General features: G+C 39.6%; 1 protein-coding gene across 1 annotated transcript in view; it reads left to right on the forward strand.

Moving 5' to 3' along the window:
• LOC115214420 (serine/threonine-protein phosphatase 6 regulatory ankyrin repeat subunit A-like) overlaps window positions 1-18,439 on the forward strand; it is a 200,743-nt gene that overhangs the window by 164,512 nt on the left and 17,792 nt on the right. Inside the window, exons 21-27 of the mRNA XM_036504406.1 lie at window positions 236-340; window positions 2,143-2,244; window positions 3,580-3,678; window positions 4,788-4,916; window positions 6,174-6,281; window positions 7,037-7,234; window positions 11,818-12,024. Coding sequence (XP_036360299.1) covers window positions 236-340; window positions 2,143-2,244; window positions 3,580-3,678; window positions 4,788-4,916; window positions 6,174-6,281; window positions 7,037-7,234; window positions 11,818-12,024 — 948 coding nt within the window. The remainder of the gene's footprint in view (window positions 1-235; window positions 341-2,142; window positions 2,245-3,579; window positions 3,679-4,787; window positions 4,917-6,173; window positions 6,282-7,036; window positions 7,235-11,817; window positions 12,025-18,439) is intronic.

Raw genomic sequence — 18,439 nt, forward strand, 5'->3', positions numbered from 1 at the left:
TATATATATATATATATATATATATATATATACAGCGGTTGGACAAAATAATGGAAACACTTAGCATCATGTTAAAAGTTGCATATTCATACGGAAACGTTGCTTGATGTTCTTCGATAGCACTGCTATATGTCACACATTAATACTATGACTCACCGCATGAAGATACGACTCATTGCTACATTGACTCACACGCAGACTTACTCATCTCTTTCGTTTCCCGTTGACTCTTTAGAATGGTATGACCTGTGCGCATATTGCAGCCGAAAGGGGTAGCGTAGCTGTCATAAAGGAACTGATGAAGTTCAGCCGAGCCACAGTAACCACCGTCCGGAACCGCGTGAGTATATATAGACATATCCAAGTATCTATCTAAACATTGGGTTGTCAGATAAATTCGTTCGTTTTTTCCAATTTCTCCCCCCCCCATCCCTTCATTGTCATATGTTTGAAAAGAGGTTAATTGTTTATTCAAATTTCAAAAACGATAAAAAAAAAGTTGCAGAGGAAGAATAAAGCTACAAAAAACATTAAATATTGCAATAAAAATATTTTTCGTCTCAATTCAAATAGCATTGGAAAGGAATTAAATTAATGGCGGAGGGAAGAGACGAACGAATTTATCTGACAACCTTATACTTCGCCAGAGAGCACATGAGGTCGTGTAAAATTGTACTTCTATATGTTCATTAGTTTGAACTTGATGTGTGTTAGTATATTCAAATATCTTCGCTTCACAAAAAAATGGAAAAGTTAGTCTATGAAGGTCGTTGATATCTATAACTAGGCTAGCTGTGGACATGACTTCGGATATTCTACTATGTCGGTTTCTTAAAAAGTAGATAGCTAAAGTTTATGTCGAGGTTAATTGTGGACAAGAATTAATGTATATCAGCTTCCTACAAACGTGTAAAGGTCAGCATTGGTTCTTTAAATCTCAAAGAACTGAAGGCATCATTTTCCATTGTTTATGTTTAAATATTCCTATATTGAAATTTATAGAAGAGTAAAAGACGAAGACAGGTGTATGAACAACAAGCAAGTGTATTAGTTTGACGCTCGGAAAAATGAAAAAGTTTTTACGTTTCGAGCCTACGCTCTTCAACAGAAAGGAATAAAAGAATATATATATATATATATAAAGATAAAAAATGCGAAATCAGATATTGTGAGAATGGTAGAAACCTTTAGGATTATTCTTATTTATTTAATCACAGATCAGTCCTGATCGAGCAGATTTTATATCAACAGCTCTCTGGTCGTAACTATCCTATATTTTTGTATACCAAGACCTGAGTTGTCTTATCTCCTTTCTTGTTTAAAACAGTAGATAGTGATTTGAAGGAAATTCAGCTGTTATTTCTAGCAGTTTGAACGACCACAAAGACGTTGTCTTTTGCTCATGCATAAGGAAATTGTAGTGGAAGAACGTGTCTTAGATATATGTACTGATTTTTCTATTTGTTTAGTTGAAATAGTCTAAGTTGTCATGTCCCCAATTAGAGGATATTTTCGAAATCTCTGCTTATGAATAACGTGCAAATCTTATGTTACATGAATACGTGGAGAAGGTTAATACGAGTGGAAAATGGCATCTAATGCATTAGGGTGTATGTATGTGGGCAAAAGAATCAGCAAATAGGCTGATCATTAACGTGCAGAAGAAATTTGATGGAGCTTGTGAAACCTGGTCAATAAACAAATTTGGCAGCGTTCTTTGTGGACAGGAAATTAGAGTAGAGTAATCAATAAAACTTGAAATGCTGAAAATGTTACGAATTCTACATTATATTGATAAAAGATAACTTAACCAAGCTGAAATAGCGTAAATAAAATGGTGAGAAGCCATCGAGAATCACGAAGGTGTTCACCTCGTCGTGGATGTCATGTACAGAATCGTTCAAAGTGTTGTACCATATCATATATCAAACATGGTTAATACTGTAGTTCAGATCTAATAGCAACATAGGACAAATGACATAGGACAAAGCACAAAAGGAAATAGGACAAAGGACAAAAGGAAATAGGACAAAGGATAAAAGGACATAGGACAAAGGATCCAGTTCTAAATATGAGGTCTTGTCTTTGATACATGTTTGACCTAGTAATAGTGGATTAAATGAACGTTGATATTCTTTGCAGAAAACGGGAAACACAGCCCTACACCTGGCGGCCTCTGGTGGACATAAGAATGTATTACTCACCATATTGGAGGCTGGAGCTCTAGCCACTGACGAAAACCATGTAAGTCTTGTATTGTTGGTATTGGCTTAATTCAGCGTATGTATGTATGTGTGTGCGAGAGATGGGAGTAGAGAAAGGGAGAGAGGGGAGAGACAGACTGACCGACAGGCACACAGAGACAGTGTGTGTGTGAGTGTGTGTTTGTGTGTGTAAATGTATGTGTGTATGTGAGTGTTTGTGAGTGTTTGTGAGTGTGTGTCTAAGTGTGTGAGTGTTTGTGAGTTTGTGAATGTGTGAGTGTGTATGTGAGTGTTTGTGAAAGAAAGAGAGAGTGCAGAAAGGAGGAGAGAGAAGGAGAGACTGACTGACTGACAGACACACAAAGATTGTGTGAGTGTGCGTGAGAGAGAGTGTATGTGTATTTGTAAGTGTATGAATGTGTGTGTGAGGGAGAGAGAGAGAGGGGTGGAGAAAAGAGGAGCGAGAAGGAGAGACTAACTGACTGAGAGACACAGAGACGGTGTGTAGGTGAGTGTGTGAATGTGTGAGTGTGTGTGTGTGTGAGTGTTTGTGAGTGTGAGTATGTGTGTTGAGTGTATGAGTGTGTGTATGTGTATGTGTGTGTGTGTGTGTGAGAGAGAGAGAGAATTAGCTGTCTACTGCTGCATTGTAGCCTTCAAGTTTTATCATTACTTCAGCTCGATCGTGGCTGGCCTAGCGTTGAACAACAAGGGAACTTAAGCCGATGAAGGAGACTGGCCTGCTACAAACAGAAGCCAATTTTCCCTCAAATCGTACCTGGTAGTCTTTTACGATTAAAAGGACACATTAGATAATGTAGTCCTGGGTGCACTGCGCCTGAAAGAGGCAACGGCATCCATGACTGGGAAATGATTTTGATCGCTGATAGATTTATTCGTTGTGATCGGATCAGGAGGCTAGAAAAAAACTATGACAATTCCAACAACGAAATCATAAAACCCATAAATCTCAAACCCTCTGTCGACGGTGACTCCATCAAACATATCATCACCATCATCATCATCATCATCATTATCGTCATCACCAACACCACAATCATCATCACCACCACCACTACCACCATCATCATCATCATCATCATCATCATCGTCATCACCAACACCACAATCATCATCACCACCACCACCATCATCATCATCATCATCATCGTCATCACCACAATCATCCTCATCATCATCATCATCACCACCACCACCACAATCATCATCATCATCATCATCATCATGGTCCCTACAACTCACAAAGCTGGAGCTTAATCGTCATTATCATCATCATTATCATCATCATTATCATCATCATTTCTCATTACACACCACATCGTTAACAAATTTCTTCTTTGTTATTGATTTCCAGCATGGCATGACGACTCTGCATCTTGCAGCCCAATATGGCTACGTCCACATCCTCGAAGCGTTAAAGGATTCCATCTCGTGGGAATATACGAGTAAAAAGGTATTTCTTCAAATCCCTTTGTTCATGTTGCATGAAGTGTTCAGAATTTATCTATTTAGTTTATCTGAGTCTCCAATGGAAAGAGAGAGAGAGAGAGAGAGAGAGAGAGAGAGAATTAAGTTCACCGTGCGTTGAGTCCAGGAACAAGTTTTGACTTTTGATTCTCAACAGGGGTCATGTCCCTATCTTCACGTCCCTGGTGATCAGAAGAAAGGTGTGGATCTTCCTAAAGGATATTGAATGCGAGCGAAATTTTGCCAACTTCTGCTCTGTAGGATCGCACAATCTGCTAGAAATAACACCCAACCAATTCCTCTCAGATCATATTTTATCTTCATAAACAAAAAATGGCACATTGGATTTTGTATTCCGAAATATACTATAGCTGAAAAAAATGAGATTGTCATGACTGGAACGCCTTTAGTCAAAGTTCTGTAAGACCAGGGCTGATGAGAAGGTAATAAAAAAACAATTTGTATTCAATATATTCTAAAAATGGATTTGGGATTAAGAAGCTTGCTTGGCAACCACGAGGTCTCAGGTTCAGTTCTACTATGCTGTAGCTTGGGCAAGTGTCCTCTGCTATGGCCCCAGGCCGACCCATGCCTTGTGAGTGAATTTGAAAGATGAAATCTAAGCAGAATCCTGTCGTATATATACATAAGTATGTGTGTGGGGGGGGGGGGTCCAACCACTACTTGACAACCGGTGTTGACTTGTTTACATTCCTGCAACTTAGCGCTTCGGCAAAAGAGACCGATAAAATAAGCACCAGATTGAAAAAGGTAAATACTGGGATCGATCTGTTCGACTAAACCCAAGGTGGTACCCCAGCATGGCCGCACTCCAATGATTGAAACCAGATAAAAAAAATAAATGTAAACCCACATACATATATTACGGTTGAAAATTAAAGAAAAAAAAGACAAGATGGTTACAGCTTTAACATTTGTGATGAGAAGTGTACAAGAGTGGGGACGTTATATGGTCCAGCAACAAAAATGCATCAAAGCAACAGAAATACATGCTTTATTAAAGTATGTTTCTGTATCTCTTCATGATTCATTTTTAAATAGATTTTAACAGCAGATTCTATTTTTCGTTTTCAGACTGGGCTCACGGCTCTCCACATTGCTGCCCGATACGCACAAGTAAACTTTGTACAGGAGATGTTAACACGGGTGTCGGCCACCGTACCTAGCAAATGTCCGTCAGAATCGAATTCAGAAGACATAGAGGTTTGTATTTGATCAGGAGGCAAAGCTTGAGATCGTAGCTGACATAGACATTCTAACAATGGGCAGGATCTAAAGACAAAGTAAACGTTCAAGAGCCCACGAGATATCTTTTTTCATTTTCTCTCCCTGTTTATTTCTCTCTCCTTTTCAGTCGAAGAGCGTAGGTTCGAAACGTAAAAGACTTTCTCACTCCCTGAGCGTTAAACTAATACACCTGTTTATTCTTTACACACCCGTTTTCGTCTTTTGCTTTATTTTTGTAAATTCTCACTATATATATATATATATATATATATATATATATAGCTGGTGACCTGCGAACAGCTTGTTTGTGCAAGTTCAGCCAATCGAGAGGTCTGCATACCGGACGCCAACAGATTCTGGGAGTCATCAGAAAGGAATGCGCACCGTTTCAGGGCCGCATTCTCGACTGACTTACAGCACACCAGCCCGCAGCACTTATGTGAGGCTCTGACTACTGGATCGGCTGGCTAGTAAACAACAACAACAGCAGCAGCAGCAACAGTGGCCCAACTCTCTTGGATCTTCTGACTCAAGATTAGCTGGGTCTAGACGACGACAACGATGACAGCTACAATGACAATGACAACAGCAACAGCAGTGAAGGTGCAATGGCCCAGTGGTTAGAGCAGCGGACTCACGATCGTAAGAACGCGGTTTCTATTCCCAGACCGGGTATTACGAGTGTTTATTGAGCAAAAACAAACTAAGCTCCACGATGCTCCGGCGGAGGGTGGGTTGAACCCCGCTGTACTCTTTCACCACAACTTTCTCTCACTCTTTCTTCCTACTTCTGCCACAAAGTAGAGGAACCATGGTGTAACCCACTGTGGTGTGGTAAACTTTCAGACCCTAGTCTAGATTGCGAATCCTCTGTACCCCAGGATGGTTTAGCTCTCCACCCGTTAAAAGCCACCCGTTTACGGAATGAAGATAACAACGTAGCTTTCGCGCCCGTGCAACCGCCAGTCTATCGCATGTGGTGGGTGGATCTTCAAGTTTCCACACGCATTCTTTGTAGCTTAGAGTAGGCTCAAATTAGAGATTATTCTTTGTTGCTAATGGCGCGAGTTCAGATTGGAAGAAGAAGAAAGAAGAAAACAGCAACAGCAAACCCTACCTTCCCCGCACCCCCCAAAAATAGACTCTACCTACAACAACCTTACCTTTGTGATCAAACAACTCTTTAATTTAATCAATCCTGGCTTGTTTTTTTTTTGTTGTTTTTTTCTTCAGTATGGTTTGACACCTTTACACATGGCAGCACAATCAGGTCATGAAGGGCTGGTTCGAATCCTGCTCAACTCCGCTGGGGTGTATTTCGATGCTTATACAGCAATTAATGTAAGTATTCTACATCTTCATTGAAGAAAATATTGTGTAGGGATATGAGTTGGAAAGCGATCTCAGGTTCGCGATTTCAACTGTAATGAGTCATACTATAATGAAGTATGGTGTTGCCTGTAACAGAGTCTGCATTTATGCATATTGATGCGACCGATATGCTACTCCAACTGACATGCTATGTCATATGATGCTAGGCAGAGGTCTCAAAGACTCTCTGACCGTATGCGTGTGTGTGTGTGTGTGTGTAGGTGGTCATGTAAACATAAATATATTCTAAGGTTCGAGAAAACATTTTGCTAAATTTTGCACAAACTTCCTCTCTTTTTCTTAACTTATTGACTTCTCCTTTTTTTCTTCTCTCAGCTCTCACCTTCATTGTCCATGTGTGTGTGTGTGTGTGTGTGTGTGTGTGTGTGTGTAAAGTGTAGCTCAGACAAGTACGTCTGAGGCATATATGACCCGTGAATAGGCACTTTCACTGTGGTTTGCCATAAAGTAATTTTTTTTGCTCTATGTAAAATCTCTAAACGTGACAAAGTCAGTTCAGAGCATCCCTTGTGGACAGATAACTTTCAAGCTTTTTATGCGAGGCAACTCTAAGCTGACTGGAAGACTTAGCTTCATTATAAGAAATTAGAAAAATAATCCACCAATTTCGCACTTCGGTCGCCAAGCCATAACAAAATTAGGGGTAGCATAAAATATGATGCAATGAATGCCTAAATGCTATCTTTTGCTGTTTGTTTTTCCAGGGTTACAGTCCGTTTCATTTGGCTGCACAATCAGGACACACATCAGTGGTCAGCCTATTACTGAGCAAGTCAACGACTCAGTTACACTGTGTGGACAAACACAAGAGGACTGCATTACACCTAGCCGCTGGTAATGGTCATATAAACATGGTCCGTCTGTTACTGGGTCAAGGAGCAGACATCAATGCCGTTGAAGAGGTAATATAACTTCACAGACTAAGGCGGCGAGATGGCAGAATCGTTAGCACGCCGGGCGAAATGCGTAGCCGTATTTCGTCTGCCGCTACGTTCTGAGTTCAAATTCTGCCGAGGTCGACTTTGCCTTTCATCCTTTCTGGGTCGATATAATCGACTTAATCCGTTTATCTGTCCTTGTTTGTCCCCTCTGTGTTTAGCCCCTTGTGGGTAGTAAAGAAATAGGTATTTCGTCTGCCTTTACGTTTAAAGGCGGCGAGCTGGCAGAATCGTTAGCACGCCGGGCGAAATGCTTAACAGTATTTCGTCTGCCGTTACGTTCTGAGTTCAAATTCCGCCGAGGTCGACTTTGCCTTTCATCCTTTCGTGGTCGATTAAATAAGTACCAGTTACGCACTGGGGTCGGTATAATCGACTTAATCCGTTTGTCTGTCCTTGTTTGTCTCCTCTGTGTTTAGCCCCTTGTGGGTAGTAAAGAAATAGGTATTTCGTCGGCCGCTACGTTCTGAGTTCAAATTCCGCTGAGTTCGACTTTGCCTTTCATCCTTTCGTGGTCAATTAAATAAGTACCAGTAATGCACTGGGGTCGATATAATCGACTTAATCCGTTTGTCTGTCCTTGTTTGTCTCCTCTGTGTTTAGCCCTTTGTGGGTAGTAAAGAAATAGGTATTTCGTCTGCTGCTACGTTCTGAGTTCAAATTCCGCTGAGTTCGACTTTGCCTTTCATCTTTTCGTGGTCGATAAATTAAGTACCAGTTGCGTACTGGGGTCGATCTAATCGACTGGACCCCCCCCCCACCCTCCAAAAAAAAAATTTCGAGCCTTGTGCCTAGAGTAGAAAAGAATATAACTTCACACATTCACTATTCATCTCTACTTCTACCATTACTTTCACCCTTTCCCTAACAACATATCCAACCACCAAAACATTAGGTGCCACTCTTTTTTATTATGTTTGTTTGCTTTATTGATTATATGCTTCAGTCTCCATTCTTTTATCTCAGACTACTAAATTTAGGAAATATTGATTTTTATCAATAATTCATTTTCTTCCTTTTCGAGATTCGGTTTTTGGTTTTTTTTTTTTTGTTTTGTTTTTAGTTAGATAATTAGAATAATTGGTATGTGGCCCAGTTTTCTTCAACATAAATACATATTGGATGGAGAAATAACTAAATATTTAGTACGTGGACATCTTTTTTTATTTACTAAAAGAGGCAGCACATATGCTAGGGCACAATAGCCTCCTAAGCAGACCTAGGGCAGATATGTGTAGAATATGGGAACCGTATTAAGGAAGGATACAAAGATATTAGGTTTATGGGCGCTAAAATTCAGTTCACAATTGTCCACGGGCATATAGCGTAATGGTTAAGAGCGCGGGCTACTAACTAGATTGTCAGTTCAATTCCATGAATAAAGTAGATATATATTTTTAAATGAAATATTATAATAAAAAATATTATAATAATAATAATAATAACTTCAACAAAAATACTTTAGGAATAAGAACCAGGACACCTGTTGAAGGCTGGAGAGTAAATGAGCCGAAACGTTGTGGTAACAAGATGAAGACACAAATCCGTCCAATGTAAATAATGTACCATAGTGAAAAACTACGAGCCACGTGTAAAGTTAAGTGCGTAGCGATACTGTTTTTAGATAATTGTTAGCAGTGCAAGATTACATTCAAATATTAAATCCCTCAGAACAGAATTCGTCCGTCTTTTATGTTCAGAGTCCAAATTCCGCCGAGGTTGACTTTGCCTTTCATCCTTCCGGGGTCGATAAAATAAATACCAGTCGATCTAATCAACTTAACTCCTCCCCGAAATTGCTGGCCTTGTGCCAAAATTTAAAACCAAAATTAGCTCTCACTTTCTCCACTTTCACTCTCTCCTCTATCTCTCTCTCTCTCTCTTCTATTATATATGTACATATTTATGTATTTAGCTCTCTCTTCTATTATATATGTACATATGTATATATTTCTTTCTCTCGCTTTCTACTATATATGGACATATGTATATATATATATATATATATGTGTGTGTGTGTTTCTCACTCTCTCTCTCTCTCTCTCGATATATATATATATATATATATATATATATATATATATGTATATATATATGTATATGTTTCTCGCTCTCTCTCTCTCTCTATATATACATGTATGTATATATATATATATATATATATATATATATATATATATATATGTGTGTGTGTGTGTGTGTGTGTGTGTGTGGTGTGTGTGTGTGGTGTGTGTGTGTGTGTGTGCGTGTGTGTGTGTGTGTGTATAAACAGTAGTCGAAAATGCATTGATCGAGTAAATGTCAATGAAAAGGCAGATTATTCACCGAATTTTTAATATTTTTTCAAAGACTTAGATAAACAATATTAAATAATAAAGCTTATAGTTTACTGATTCTAAGATCAACTGCCATAACGTTTTGAAGCCATAAAATTAAGAAATGAGAATTTATAGATTATATATAATCGGTGCAGTTTGACATTAGGTTAACGAAGTCATTTGTGATAACCATAAAATATAATCTTTCATGCCGCGTAATCGTTAGGGTTCTTTAGAATGATATACCGGTACACGCAATTTTCTCATAAAATGATAGATAACCGGGAATGAATTAGATATATATTTCATTTAAAAATATTTTGTTGTTACTTCAAAATTACAATAAGTTTAAAAAAACATTAGACGGCAATTAAGTTTCGATGTGTTTCTATGTTTCTCTACGAATATGACTTCTGACGTTTTTGATTCATGTCTTGTAGAAGAACCTCTTCGGTGAATGTGTTGTATCCTGTATAATTAGTATGCGTATTGTATGAGTGTGTACGAATGTACGCGTGTTAGTGCATGTGCGTGTATGCGCGTGTATATATGCATGTATGTGTATATATATGTGTGTGTGTGTGTGTGTGTGTCAGAGAAAGAGAGAGAGAGAGGAGGCGCAATGGCCTAGTGGTTAGGACAGCGGACTCGCTGTTTTAGGATCGCGGTTTCGATTCCCAGACCGGGCGTTGTGAGTGTTTATTGAGCGAAAACTCTTAAAGCTCTACGAGACTCCGGCAGGGGGGGGGGGCGATCCCAGCTGTGCTCTTTCGCCACAACTTTCTCTCACTCTTTCTTCTGTTGGCCTGCTCGCTTAGCCAGCGGAGTAGCGTCATTTGAAGGCTAAAACAATGCGAAGCGCATTGTGACCAGCGATGTGTTGCAATATCTGAACGGTGATATATATATATATATATATATATATATATATATATATATATATATATATATATATTATATATATATATATATATACACACACACACACACAAACATACATATATGTATACATACATATATATATATAGACGCAGGAGCGGCTGTGTGGTAAGTAGCTAGCTTACGAACCACATGGTTCCAGGTTCAATCCCACTGTGTGGCACTTTGGTAAAGTATCCTCTACTATAGCCTCGGGCCGACCAAAACCTTGTGAGTGGATCTGGTAGACGGAAACTGAAAGAAGTCCATCGTATATGTGTGTGTGTGTTTGTCCCCTCAACATCGGCTTGACAACCGACGTTGGTGTGTTCACGTCCCTGTAACTTAGCAGTTCGGCAAAACAGACCGATAGAATAAGTACTAGGCTTACAAAGAATAAATACTGGGGTCGATTTGTTCGACTAAAGGCAGTGCTCCAGTATGGCCGCAGTCAAATGACTGAAACAAATAAAAGAATAAAAGGCAAGAATATAGATAGAAATCCACGCTCCATCGATACAAGTACACCACACACATACACATACAAGCATACACACAAACACACAGAGGCACACACACATACACACTGATGAATCTATTTAGAATAAAGGCAGCAAGAATATTCGTCAATTTTCCACGTCTGTCCTCCTCCAGCTTATAATCGAGAAAACTCTTGCACGTTTATTGCCGCTCCTGCTTTTGGACGATTGAGACGCGTGATGTCTCCTTTTTTGATATTCTAACAATAGAAGGCGGCGAGCTGGCAGAAACGTTAGCACGCCGGGCGAGATGCTTAGCGGTATTTCGTCTGCCGTTACGCTCTGAGTTCAAATTGCGCCGAGGTCGACTTTGCCTTTCATCCTTCCGGGGTCGATAAATTAAGTACCAATTACGCACTGGGGTCGATGTAATCGACTTAATCCGTTTGTCTGTCCTTGTTTGTCCTCTCTATGTTTAGCCCCTTGTGGATAGTAAAGAAATAGGTATTTCTCCTGTCTTTACGTTCTCAGTTCAAATTACGCCGAATTCAGCTTTGCCTTTTATCCTTTCAGGACCGATAGAATAAGTACCAGTTGAGTGCTGGGGTCGATGTAATTAGCTTATCGCTCTTCTCCTCTTACTTCTTCTCCTCCTCCTCCTCCTCCTTCTTCTTCTTCTTCTCCTCCCCTTCTTCTTCTCCTTCCCTTCTTCTCCTCCTCCCTTCTTGTTCTTCTTCTCCTCCTCCTCTTCCTCCTTCTCCTTCTCCTTCTTCTTCTTCTTCTTCTTCTTCTTCTAATATCTCATAATTAAGATATGTGTTTTCCTCTGCAGAATGGCTGTACGGCACTACACTACGCCAGTAAGTATGGTTACCTGAACGTTGCCAAACTATTAGTAGAAAGCGGTGCCAGTACAAATGTGACCTGTCACGACGGCAAATTACCAATCTGTTATGCCTCTGCTTCCAGTCACACAGACATTCTTCATTTCCTCATGAAGAAGGATCTAGACACGTATCACTTGATGGAGGACAAAAAGGTAAGTTTTCATTGCCCTTGCATTATTTCGCCCGCCATTTCAACTCGAAGAAAATTCATCCAGTCGATTGGGAACTGACATGATATTCTAGTTTTTATGGTTATAAGTATATAGGCATAGGCATGTCTTACGGGTGCAGATATGGTTCTGTGGTTAAGAAACTAGCTTTGTTACCACGTACTTCCTCGTTCAATCCCACCTCGAGTCACCTTGGGCAAGCGTTTCCTGCTACAGCAAAGAACCAACTAATTTGTATGGTGAATTTGGTAAACGGAAGCGTTTGATGCTTGTCGAAAATGTGTGTGTGTATTGTGTGTGTGAGTATGTGTTTGTGCTTTTTATGATTGTGTGTGCGTATTGTATATGAGACTATGTGTTTATGTTTGTGTGTGTGTGTGTTTGTGCGTATGTTTTTGTTCCATGTGTGTGTAGGAGAGAGAGAATGTGTTTGTGTTCTTTGTGTGTGTGAGTGCGCGCGCGCATATGCGTTTATGTTCTTTGTATGCGTGTATGTATGTGTATGTGTGCGGGAGTATGTGTTTGTGTTCTTTGTGTGTGTGTGTGTATGTGTTTCTGTTCTTGCTGTGTGTCTATGCTTCCTGTGTGGGGGTGTGTGGGGGTGGGGGTGCATGAGCATGTGTTTCTGTTCTTTCTGTGTGTGTGTGTGTGTGTGTGTGTGTGCGCGTGAGTATGTGTTTCTGTTCTTTGTGTGTGTGTGTGTCCCTCATATCGCTTGACAACAAGCGTTGATTTGTTTACACCCTCGTAACCTAGCTAACGGCAAAAGAGATCGATAGAGTAAGTACCAAACTTTAAATATAAGTAGCGGGTGTTGGGGTCGATTTGTTCGACTAAAAACCTTTCGCGGTTGAGCTCCAGCATGGCCATAGTCCAATGACTGAAGCAAGTAAAATGTAAATAGCAAAAAATATCCCTCCGATTCTTTACAATATTCTTTTATCCTTTTATTTACTTCAGTCATTTGACTGCGGCCATGTTGGAGCACCGCCTTTAGTCGAACAAATCGACCCCAGGACTTATTCTTTGTAAGCCTAGTACTTACTTTATCGGATCACAAATACACACACACACACACACACACCACACACACACACACACACACACACACATATATATATATATATATATATATATATATATATATACATATGTACACGATGGGATTCCTTCAGTTTCTGTCTACCGAATCCACTCACAAGGCTTTGGTCGTTCGGAGGCTATAGTAGAAGACACTTGCACAAGGTACCACGCAGTGGGACTGAACCCGGAACCATGTGGTTAGGAAACATGCTTCTTGCCACACAGCCACTCCTGCACCTATATCGTTAGCTGTGTTATCTGTCCCTGTTTTCCCCATCAGGTCAGTTGACGATCCCTGGTAAATTCCTCAACAAGTGATATGCGCTTGCTAAGGAACTTTTGTGGGCGTGTACACAGGTAGTTTTCCATTACCTTCCTTCAGGTTTTTCTCTTTTATTTCCTGAATTCTTTTTACAAGATGCCATCTCGTCGACAAGCTACATGCAAATTCGTCACACCTGCTTGGACACTCTGGACATAAAAAGCCGGAACAAATATCATAAAGTATTTTGGCCAATGGTCAAACAATTCTGCTATCACTCTGGGCAAGAACTTTATTTTAACGATCCCCAGAAAGATAAATAAAAAAAATTGACTTCGGCGAGATTTGAACTCGGAACGGAAAGAGCCAGTATAAATACTGCAAAGTATTTTGTCCAGTGTGCTAACAATGTGCTATAGGCACAGGAGTGGCTGTGTGCATAGGCGCAGGAGTGGCTGTGTGGTATATAACTTGCTTACCAACCACATGGTTCCGGGTTCAGTCCCACTACGTGGCACCTTTTGTTTGTGTGTCTGTGTTTGTCCCCCCAACATCGCTTGACAACCGATGCGGGTGTGTTTACGTCCCCGTAACCTAGCGGTTTGGCAAAAGACGCCGATAGAATAAGCACTAGGCTTCCGAAAAATAAGTACTGGGTTCGATTTGCTTGACTAAAGGCGGTGATCCAGCATAGCCGCAGTCAAATGACTGAAACAGGTAAAAGAGATAAAAGAGAAATTCCACCAAACCATTCCCTTGACTGGTAATATATCGGTCCCGAAAGAGGAAAAGACAATATATAAAATCCGACTTCGGCGGGGTTTGAACTCAGAACGTAAAGAGCCAGTGTAACTGCTACAAAGTATTTTGTCCTATGGTTTAACAATTCCACCAAGCCAATACACAAACTGGGACTTTATTTTATCAAACCCAAAAATATAAAAGGCAAAGATGACCTCGGTGTAACTTGAACGCAGAACTTAAAGAGCGGAAATACCGCATATCTGACTCTTTAACGATTATGCCAATGCTCCGCCAACCTACGTCTCTAACAGAGACATTTCATTATTAACATGGAAGACCAACAAGGCGGCGAGATGGCAGAATCGTTAGCACGCCGAGCAAGATGCTTAGCCGTATTTCGTCTGCCGTTACGTTCTGAGTTCAAATTCCGCCGAGGTCGACTTTGCCTTTCATCCTTTCGGGGTCGATAAATTAAGTACCAGCTACGCACTGGGGTCGATGTAATCGACGTAATCTGTTTGTCTGTCCTTGTTTGTCCTCTCTGTGTTTAGCCCCTTGTGGGTAGTAAAGAAATAGGTATTTCGTCTTTCTTTACGTTCTGAGTTCAAATTTCGCCGAATTCAGCTTTGCCTTTTATCCCTTCAGGACCGATAGAATAAGTACCAGTTGAGTGCTGGGGTCGATGTAATCGACTTAATCCGTTTGTCTATCCTTGTTTGTCCTCTCTGTGTATAGCCCCTTGTGGGCAGTAAAGAAATAGGTATTTCGTCTGCCGTTACGTTCTGAGTTCAAATTTCGCCGAGGTTGCCTTTTATCCTTTCATCCTTTCGGGGTCGATAAATTCAGTACCAGTTGTGTACTGGGGTTGATCTAATCGACTTCCACCCCCCGTTCCCAAAAAATTTCGGGCTTTGTGCCTAGAATAGCAAAGAATATGGCAGACTGACTGGTTAAAAAGAAAGGTGTCATGAGACTGTGCATTTCCCCCAATACAACGCAGTGGGAGTGCTTCGTCAGCTCTTTTAGTTCTGGGTCAAAATTCAAATAATCCTTCTGCTTGATTAAGTAGAAAATGATGATGATCTCCAGCGTAATGAAATATTCTAGATTCAGCACTTGTACCCTTCTATGGTGCCTTGATTATCTAATCGGACACAACACATCGGGTTTTACTCTAATTTAAGATGACACCAGCTGCCTGTTAATCTACAAACTACTATCTCGGTAGACGGCGTCAGACGTCCCACATAATTCTATATTAAGAAGACACAAGATCTCACTTAATTCAAAACAAGATCTCCCGATGGATGGCGCCTAACGTCTCACTAAACGTGTCCTTCAGTGTCATCCGAGCCCCCCCCCCCACAGTAAATGACATCTATGTCATTTCACACCCTTCATCGCGTTACCGCCCATTGTTTCAGAGTATGGTCTTTTGTTTTCTGATTTTCAAGCAAATATGTTTTATATAAATAACATATTCTTGTATTTACCATATCCAACTGGGTGTTCATCTGAAATCAATAATGCTTCATGTTTTTTTATTATTATTATTATTATTACATACACTAGTACAGCGTAATTCAACAAATAATCTCTTTGTATGTGCGTATCTTTGTGTGCGTGTATATATATATATATATATATATATATATATATATGCGTCAGTTTGCGTGTGAGAGAGAAAGAGAAGGAAAGGAGAATTAATTATTCGTCTTTCCAAGATATATACGAAATGATGTTCTAGTTTTGTGTTTTCCAAATTGTAGAAGATATTGACAAAGCAACTTGTATCAAATAGTAAATAGAATTTTGACAGATGAATATATTTTCAAATTCATCATTCGATTTATTACACGTTTTTTTTTTTTATGTTTCCTGTTTTATTTAAATGTTTCCTTGCTTTCTTTTATTGAGAGGGTGTAGCTGGTATTGTAACCATGTGATTTTAGGTTCGACCTCACCGCGCGGTACCTTGGGTAAATTACTTTTTCTATAGCCCCGGACTAACCATTGTTTTGTGAGTGAATTTGGTAAGCGGAAACTGTATGGAAGCCTCTCATGTTTACAGGACAAGTGGGTTCGTGTCCCATAGGCAGTCTTCGACTTTTCTATCCAGAGAGATTTTTAACAGTATTTACACGCTATTACTCATAGCTTTATTTGCTTCGAGATTCAGTGTTCTTAAAAAGAACTGTATATATATATATATATATATATATATATATATATATTATATATATATATATATATACACATACATACATGTATATATGATTACACACACACACGTATACATACATACATATGCATATATGTTTGTATGTATATGTATATGTCGTTGTGTTTTTGTCCCTGTCCACCACATGACAACCGATGTTGCTTTGTTTACGCCCCCCCCCCCCATAACTTCGTAGTTCGGTAAGACACCGATAGAATCTGTGCTAGACTGAAAAAGAAAAGAAAATATAAGTACTCGGATCGATTTGCCCCAGCATGGCCACAGTCCAACGACTGAAACAACCAAAAGACAAAAGATTAACAGGTACAACAACAGCAACGAAAAATCAGTGCGAAACAAAGTGGGAGCCTTTGCGTAGTCTCTAAATCTACTAGAAATAGCAACTAAATTTCCTTCGAATCACATCCAACAGTTTAAAGAAAAATTGAAGGAACGTATCAGAAAATAAGTTTATGAATTTGTATTGCAAGATTCCTCGAGTGAGGTTGTGTGTTGAAACAGATATTGTTGTATTTCGGGATGGTCATTTTTTTTTTATTCTTATTATTTTTACCAAATAAATTTGCCAATTTTTCTATGGGAATGGAATAAGCAGAGCAAGAACATACACGAAAGCGGAAAGTGTTGCTGAGGAGGTCACAGATGTGTGACGAAAGATTTCCGGACAATGGATATGAGTTAGAATAAGAAAAGTAATAAACGAGTGAAGAACGAATATACAGTGCATGTGTTTATTTGGCAAAAATGACCGTCCCAAAATACAACAATATGACAATATTTATGTTACACTAAATCCCTAAAACATATACAAAAAAAGAAGTTGCAAAACCTTTGATCCTATGTCTGCTAGGTGTGAAGATTAGATTAACTTGAGTTAAACGACGACAACACACAGTAATGGAAGAACTGGAAAAAATCAGAAAAACCGGAAATAAGCAAAAAATGCTGCAGTGCTTCGATAAACAAGATTCTTTAGCTTTTTTTTTTTGTTATATATACAAATACTTTTTAACATTTAGCTTAACGAAACAGCCTATGAACAAATTTATAACAGATTACTTTTCTTTGGAAATTGCATTAAATATTTTACCAGCCAAATTATCACTTATCAGTTTTCTTTTTTTTTTCAACCTGATATGTAAAAACTGTTTTGATTTGAAGCTTGCCAAGTATTTTTTAAAGTCAAAATTTGTTAAAAGTATTTTATTTTCAATATCATGTGTTCCATCCAAAGCGGCGAGCTGACAGAAGCAGGGCGAAATGCTTAGTGCTATTTCGTTTGTCTTTACGTTCTAAGTTCAAATTCGGTCGAGGTCGACTTCGCCTTTCAGGGTCGATAAATTTAGTACCAGTTGCGTACTGGGGCCGATCTAATTGACTGGATCCCCACCTAGAGTAGAAAAGAATATTATATGTCCCGTGCAAGGCGGCGAGCTGGCAGAATCGTTAATACGCCGGGCAAAATGCTTAACGGCATTTCGTCCGTCTTCACGTTTTGAGTTCAAATTCCGCCGGGCTTAACTTTACCTTTCATCTTTTCAGGTTCTATAAAATAAGTACTAATTGAGCACTGGGGTCGATGTAATCCACTTTACCCTTCCCCAAAACTTTCAGGCCCTTTGCCAAAAATTTGAAACCAATAGCATGCGTCCCGTTACTTAGCCGTTCGGCAAACGAGATTAATACAAGTCCCAGATTTAAAAATAAGTACTAAGGTTCATTTGTTCGACTAAACCTTTGGAGGCGGTACCCCACGGCGGCCACTGTGCAATGAATGAAACAAGTAAAAGGCCATCAATTCCAATTTTTTTTTTTTATTTCTTCCAGACATCAGACTGCGGCCATGATGGGGCACCGCCTTGATGAAATTTTAATCGAATGACGCGGCAAGCTGTCAGAAACGTTAGCAGCCGGGCGAAGTGCTTAGCGGTATTTCGTCTGCCGTTACGTTCTGAGTTCAAATTCCGCCGAGGTTGACTTTGCCTTTCATCCTTTCGGGGTCGATAAATTCAGTACCAGTTACGCACTGGGATCGATGTAATCGACTTAATCCGTTTGTCTGTCCG

The sequence above is a fragment of the Octopus sinensis genome, linkage group LG7, assembly GCF_006345805.1.
Source record: "Octopus sinensis linkage group LG7, ASM634580v1, whole genome shotgun sequence".
Lineage (NCBI taxonomy): Eukaryota > Metazoa > Mollusca > Cephalopoda > Octopoda > Octopodidae > Octopus > Octopus sinensis.